Source organism: Pagrus major, chromosome 21 (genome assembly GCF_040436345.1).
Source record: "Pagrus major chromosome 21, Pma_NU_1.0".
Taxonomy (NCBI): domain Eukaryota; kingdom Metazoa; phylum Chordata; class Actinopteri; order Spariformes; family Sparidae; genus Pagrus; species Pagrus major.
The window spans coordinates 16,356,287-16,363,941 of NC_133235.1; the positions used below are offsets into that span (position 1 = coordinate 16,356,287).

A 7,655-nucleotide genomic window follows, 5' to 3' on the forward strand; every position below is an offset into this window, starting at 1 on the left:
TAGAAATGATTCACAGGTTTAATTTAGTTTATTATTTTAATGTGTATATTGGATACTGATGCTCTATTAATTCTGCCCTCAAGTGAAATGTGAATTGAATGTTTGTGTTTGTTTGCGTGTGTGTGTTGCCAGTCTTTGCTGATGTTCAATGAGTGGCTAAAGAAAGGCCTGCTGGTGCTGCCTCACTTCTGCCTGGGGCGAGGACTGATAGACATGGCCATGAACCAGGCTGTTACTGATGTTTACGCCAGATTTGGTAAGTACTCATGGTTCCATGAGATTTCCATCATTATAAAAATGCTGTTTATTATCTATTTTTATTGTTATCTAATGTTTATGAACGTGTGACAAAAACACTTGGAAGGAAAGACCATTCAGCATAAATTAACCAATGAGAATGGGTTACCAAGTGTTACAGATTCATACCTTATACACTGACTTTGTTCTGACTGAACAAAGGGTTTATTCTCAGTACAGACTTCTTCTCTGCTTTCAGGTGAAGAGTACATACAGGACCCTTTCCGGTGGGACTTTGTGGGGAAAAACATTGCTTTCATGGCAGTAGAAGGCTTGGTCTACTTTATTCTCAATCTTCTGATTCAGTACCGGTTCTTCTTAGACCACTGGTAAGGGACTGATCAGTGTAAAAGTCTACATACACAGAATATTTTACTCTTATTACACCGGTGTCTTGACTTCATCAGGAAAATACTTCCACACAGGGTCAGAGGCACTGTTGTACTAGCTGCTTCTCTCCCCTTCAGGTTATCAGATTACAAGCAGACTTCAACACATGATGAGGACGATGATGTGGCAGCAGAGAGGCAGAGAATTTATGATGGAGGGAGCAAGAATGACATCCTGCAGATCAGAGACCTCGCTAAGGTAAAAATGACTGACTCCATTACGCCTATATAATTTCACATTATACTTTACACTGTCAAAGACTTGTATTTCATATAAGCTCCTTGGTGTATTTCTGGGCATTCATTATTGTGATTTAATTTAATTTATCCTTTCATCCATCCCACTTTAAAGTTGAATGGCTAGTCAAAGAAAAGGAGGAAGGAATATGTTGAGGCATTTCCATGAAACCTCAGTGGATTTGGTGCTGGATACAAAAAAAATAGATAGCAATAAACTACAGGTTTTCCTCTGGCGAATACCTGAAAAGAAATAGAAAAAAAGAAGCAAAATAAATTAAAAGAATACCAACGAAGGCATAACACAGACACAGCAGTACACAACACAACAATGTAGGCAAAATAACACATTCCTAACAGGCCTCTCTTTTCTAAGGCAGAAACGAATGAACCTTTAAAAAGTTACATTAACGTCATGATTTCTGAAATAAAGGGTCAGAAAAGAGCAAAATTTTGCTTGAAGGAGGGCAGACTATATTGAGTGCAAGGGGGGAGCGATTCAACTTTTGCTCTTTGAATTTCTTCTGTGGATCATATTTCTTTATTATTCATTCTGGAACGAAAAGTCTGTCAGCACCAATAGAGTGGGTACGTGGGTCACTTCACTCAGTCAGTGGCTGTTATAGGCTTCATTGATCAGAAGCTCCTTATCAAATAACAGAGGGATGTTTGACAAAAAATATTTTCCGATGTTGGTTTTAGGCTATTGCAGTTTTTTTCCATGAAGGGTAAATATAAAACTTAACAGACACACATTTTATAAGACTCTCACCTCAGTCATTTTTACACAGTCTCTAACAGATTATAAAGAAACAGATAATGGAAATAAATGATCATTTCTTTACAGCTTTAAGTCATACTGGATTAAAACCTTTAGTACCTGACAACCTGGCTGTTTTATATTCATATTTTTCGGATGTAAATAAAGGACTAAATAATTTCCCTTGCATTGTCACTAATACAAATTCAAGAATTCTCTCAGTAATCTGTAATTGTACAATATGGAAAAATTAAAGCATATTTACAGTGCAGAACAAACAATTACAGGATTAGGAGAGTTTATGCAGACAGATTAATGCTGCAGAAACATATTTTGTTTGTATGTATTTTGTATCTTATTGCTTTTTTACCTTTAATTTTTGCTGTTTTTTAAAAAGTACGACACAAATGGAATATTGTTTCCCTGTCTTCTCTGCACAGACGTATGTGGGCAGGAAGAGGGCAGCTGTGGACCAGATTTGTGTCGGTGTCCCTGCGGGAGAGGTAAAGTCACTGAGTTCATTTACAGCGTGAGCTACTGCTGTCTCTTTTATTTGTACAACTCTAGTTTTCTCTGCTGGTGTTTGCTCAAGTAAGTCTAGCACGGATGAAGCTGCAGACTGTTGCAGATAATATTGTTGTCTTTCACCGTCAGCAGCCAGATGATGAAGTATATTTATTTGGTTTCATTTTGTCTGGGTGTGTTTGTTATATTTCTGTTCAATTTCCTTTATCAATGCATCCATATACAAGGAGATTCCTCAATTCATGAAGCCAAATAGATTTTAGAGGTTTAAATGAACATAAGAAGTAATTCTCTATAAGCGCATTTCAACAGCATGTGTCCTCAAAAGGCCTGATTGTCTTTTGTCCTTCCAGTGTTTTGGTCTCTTGGGAGTTAACGGAGCTGGAAAGACAACGACCTTCAAAATGCTGACTGGTGACACTGATGTCAGCTCCGGGGAGGCGACCGTGGCCGGTTACAGGTACATAAAGATCGGTCAAAAATGTCCCTACATGGTCGATAGAACACAAACTCTGTTCGGGGCTGGATCAGATGGTATTTGTGAAATGCTTTTGGTTTATCCTGCACACAGTTCCAGATGGGAGAGGACCAGAAACAGTCCAATGAGTTAGAAAGTTTAAACACGGGAAGGTCAATGTGACATAATTCTGTTTGATGACACTATCTGGCTATAAAACCACCCCATGTGGTGCTCTAAAAAGAAAAAAAAGCTAGGAAAGAGGGCTTGATCAATCAGCGATTGATGTATCAAATAAATGTTTGTTGTGGAGCTACCCCAAAGTGATATTTTGTCTTTTAAGCATCCGACTTCAATGCCAACAATTCAGACATGCCCACTCAGAATTCTTGTCAGGGTGAATAAGCCAATCAAACTGCATTTGCACCATTTATGAACATTAAAACTCCATTAAATCCCAGATTAATGAAAGTCTGGGCTAACAGCTATTTTCACCAACCATCTATTACAGTTGTTCTCAAACTTAAAATAAAGCAATATGCACTCATGACCCCTCCCCACAGGTCCTGGCCTCAGTGTGGATGTGATACGTGAGCAATCCTACAAAAGAGTCATTATTCTTTCTCAGATTCTTTAATTTGAAGGATATATTGAAGCCTAAAGAGTTTAAAGTATCATACATTTCACAAAAAAGGGACAAATAACATAATTCAGTAATAAAAATGCAATTTTATGTAACTGAAGTGTATCAGAATCAGACATAATAATAATATATTTAATTGGCGACCAGATTAATTGTCATTTTTGCACTGTTTTTGTTTAGTTTTGTTCAGTTTTTACATAATTCTATTCAGATGAATGAGCTTCCTCTTAGTTCTGGATGTTTTAATCAATCTCACTCCATTAAGAATAGTTAAATGTTTGTTTTTATTATTATTATTTTCTCTGTTGTCTCACTGTGATGAGTGGCCTTTCGTGTCTTGTTTTGTAGCATCCTGAATGAGATTCTGGACGTGCACCAGAACATGGGCTACTGTCCTCAGTTTGATGCCATCGACGAGCTCCTGACTGGCAGGGAGCATCTGTACCTGTACGCTCGTCTCAGAGGGGTACCTGAGTCAGAGATCCCCAGAGTGAGTCGGACTCCGGCTGCTTTGCATCCGACGTCTAAGGATGTTTCGTTCTGCTGTCTAAATGCAACTACTGTCTGGCTCAGCACTGCATTTTGTTGACTTTGGTTTTGTTTAGTACATTGTGCTCTGTGTCCTTTTAATTATGCTGTAAAATTGTGACAAAGGGCTCAGTTAAACAATGCAGGTTGCCAATCCTAAAAATGTAATTTCAGTATTTCCCTTCTCCCTGTAGGTGGCAGAGTGGGGCATCCAGAAGCTGGGTCTGACAGAATATGCCAGCCGCTGCGCAGGGACCTACAGTGGAGGCAACAAGCGCAAACTCTCCACAGCCATTGCAATGATTGGTTGCCCAGCGCTGGTGCTGCTTGTGAGTTAGCCAATGACGAGGAGCTCACGAGCCCATTGTTTGGGTTTTTGGGTTTTATGCAGGGATTTATCAATGAAATGGTCTATGGATCCAGATGGGAAGCCATATGGGTTCAGTCAAGCCTGGCCTCGAATGTTTTATACATTGGCAGGAAACTGCGCAGTTCAATTCAAATTGGCATAAATCTGAGATCTTTGCCATATGCTGATAGAGATAAGGATTTGGTCTCTGTTCATATGGAATTATGTGCTCAGAGAGTCAAGTTTGTTTGTTTGTTTGTGGCTGTGTGCGTTTAGGACGAGCCCACGACGGGGATGGACCCCCACTCTCGACGCTTCCTGTGGAACGCCATCATGAGTGTCATTCAGGACGGCAGGGCCGTGGTGCTCACTTCACACAGGTCCGACATCTAATAATGAAATTAATCCACGGCACACATCTGCTGCAGCAGCTGACCAAACACAGTTAACTCTGCTGCCAGCGACTCTCTATGAAATCATGACTAGTATAGCATTTGGTTGATTTTACCGTAGAGATCTATGAAATGATGATTTATGGATCATAGACACGAAACAGCAGCAGTAAAAATAAAGATTGATTATGAATGTTTCCCACCAGTATGGAGGAGTGTGAGGCCCTCTGCACTCGGCTGGCCATCATGGTCAATGGGACCTTCAAGTGTCTGGGTACCATCCAGCATCTCAAATACAAGTAAGGGGCTTTCTGTATTTTAGCAGGCTTGTATAGTAATAAATAAATAAAGCATTTCTCAGCATCAAAATACAAAAAAATGTGCAGTAAATGTATGTTCCGAAAATATTTTTTTCAATATAGCTAGTATTGAGCTAGTGCACAGAGTTCAATCAACTTAACAGACTTCCCAGCATGCATTGACAGTTAAAAGTCTTCTGAGACTCTTCGTTTTCATAGCTTGAAGAAAACATCTGCGATAGAAACTTGCTGTGCGTCTTGAATACATTTTAATAAAAGTCATGGTTGTTTTTACAGTAATTAAAACATTGCAAACCATGATAAAGGTTAGTATTGAATTCAGACAATGGACATTTTTGGCAGTGGCATTTTTTCCATTATATATATAGAAAAAAGTTTTAGCAGGTGTTTTGCCATTATTTTGGCAAAACAGTTTGGTTTTTTTTCACTCGTATTTAAACACAGGAGAGAAACCAGTGTATATCAGATTTAGAAAATGGATCACCAGAATGTTTTTTCTTACTTGCTCCTCTGGGTATCCGTAGATTGTACAACAACTATGCGATAATATTGTTTTGAATTTTTGTTCCACAATGAAGAAACCACCGCAAATAAAATAATTATTTCAATGTAAAAAGTAGTGGATGTTGATATAAACTATAATATAGATCACATTCGATGTGTAAATTATGATCATGTCTAATATCTTCATGCTGTGTTTCCTTGATTCAGATTTGGTGACGGCTACGTAGTGACTATGAAAATCAAGGCAGCTAAGGCGGGCTTGTCCCCAGATCTGGAGCCCGTTGAGAGTTTCATGGAGAGCTCGTTCCCCGGCTGTGTTCAGAGGGAGAAGCACTACAACACGCTGCAGTACGAGATCGCCTCCTCCTCCCTCGCCAGGATATTTCAGCTGGTGGTGGCCAATAAAGAGAGGCTCAGCATCGAAGACTACTCTGTTTCCCAGACAACACTGGACCAGGTACATATGAACCAAGACAATGACAGAAGGGAAAGTGACCAAAGAATGCCTACCTTTGTTTAATAACGTTTTTAATCAACCTGAAAAAAAAAAACCTTTATGTTTTAGTTACCTTAGAATGAAACTTTTATATCTACAGAGGGAGCAGGTCTTCTTCTACGGAGTCGATGCATGTTCCTCGGCCATGTTTCTACAGAAGCCCAGAACGGACAAACCAAACCACCATTTTGTTTTTATTTGCATTTTTAGCAGCCACTGTAAGGGAGGGGGAGATAAGGGCTGTTCTGTTGGTTGCGATCTGCAACCACACCACTAGATGTCACTAAACCCTCCACACAGGACCTTTTAAGATTTTTACCAAATTAAAAAAACAAAAAGAAAAAAACTATATTCTAATTATATATAGTGCAACTGGACTTCAATATTTATTCATGTATTAGTATTCAAGCTTGTCCAAAAAAAAAACAACCTACAAAATAAATCATATGCTTTTCTCTGTGTTGAAAGTTACACATTGAATAAACTTTTGAACAACCAAACCTTCCACCAGATTCAATATTTAAAGATGTTTTCTCCTCTTTAAACACAACAGTTACATTTCTTCAGCTATGCCACTTAAAAAAAAAAACAGCAGTTTAATCTTTTTGTCTGAAATCAGTACATTACAACTTTCAGTCCTGAGCGGATACATTATGGTCCTTTTACTATCTCAAGCAGTCCAAAAAGCTTTTATTCTGTCCTGAATCAGTTTGTCTGTTGTGCAGGTGTTCGTCAACTTTGCCAAGCTACAGACAGGAGAGGACGATGACGTTACGTTACACAGACGAACGGCGGGTGGAAGAAAAGACATCAAGATCTCGCCTGTTCAGAGGAAAACATGAACCTGCCGCCTGTAAATGTACAGAAACACAGACTCTGCAGGGCAGTGTTATAACTTTTCACATTCCACAATTTAAAAGCCACTTTAAATATTTTACTAGCCAAACTGCTTTTTAGGGGTAGAGTTGAGCCTGGCCAGTTACCTGCCAAAGTGAAACAGTTCATTTTACCAGTCACAGATAAACTTTACAAGCCATGTCTATCTGTGATGTAAAAACAGCTGGTTATTAACTAACATACAGAGAAGAGAGATATATTATGCTTAGATTGATTGGCTTGTACACATTTGTACATATTGTATGTTTAAAGAATATTTAAGCACCTTAGAAGCAGTATTTTTTTTAAATGTTTACATTAACGCACTCACCTCAATTTTATGTGACACACTGTATGTAAACAAATGTCATGTTGGTTGTTGTTTTTTTCCAAAACACTATCGCTTCTATACTTTTCAGTCATTTATTGCTGTGCATTTAATTATTTATTTGTCTGCTGTGTTTCATACATCGCCATGATATGTTGTTCTCCAATGTCAGTACAAAATATTCCTCTTGAAGATTTAAATTTGAGGGGAAAAAAAGGTCATTAGATAAGTTTAGCTGGAAATAAAGAGGAATAATATTTTGTATCTGCCCAAATAAAACTTTAACATGCTTTATATTTCATGCTCTACACAGTGTTAGCTGATTTGTACTGCAATCATACAAATAAAACAGTCCAAAGTTTCATAATGTATAAGTGAAGTGAAGTATTTCTTCAATGTATTTCTCAAAAGTTTCAGCCCCCCATGCTTCCCTTAAAGCTACGGGATGCTACTTTGGAGTTGAAAGTCTTTTCCCTCCTAAATAACCCCACTGACCTCCACTCAGAGCTAAGAAAGCTGCTGCAGGTCAGTAGGGTGGCTGACAGATAGCTTTG

General features: G+C 38.5%; 1 protein-coding gene across 2 annotated transcripts in view; it reads left to right on the plus strand.

Annotated features, from left to right (window-relative positions):
• LOC141016538 (retinal-specific phospholipid-transporting ATPase ABCA4-like) overlaps nt 1–7,365 on the plus strand; it is a 42,586-nt gene extending 35,221 nt beyond the window's left edge. For both annotated transcript variants that reach the window (XM_073490950.1, XM_073490951.1), the window contains exons 39-49: nt 133–256; nt 497–626; nt 765–885; nt 2,124–2,186; nt 2,562–2,668; nt 3,657–3,798; nt 4,031–4,165; nt 4,462–4,565; nt 4,784–4,876; nt 5,609–5,858; nt 6,623–7,365. In XM_073490950.1, coding sequence (XP_073347051.1) covers nt 133–256; nt 497–626; nt 765–885; nt 2,124–2,186; nt 2,562–2,668; nt 3,657–3,798; nt 4,031–4,165; nt 4,462–4,565; nt 4,784–4,876; nt 5,609–5,858; nt 6,623–6,739 — 1,386 coding nt within the window. In that variant the 3' untranslated portion in view covers nt 6,740–7,365. The remainder of the gene's footprint in view (nt 1–132; nt 257–496; nt 627–764; nt 886–2,123; nt 2,187–2,561; nt 2,669–3,656; nt 3,799–4,030; nt 4,166–4,461; nt 4,566–4,783; nt 4,877–5,608; nt 5,859–6,622) is intronic.
• Nucleotides 7,366–7,655: the final 290 nt, after the last annotated feature.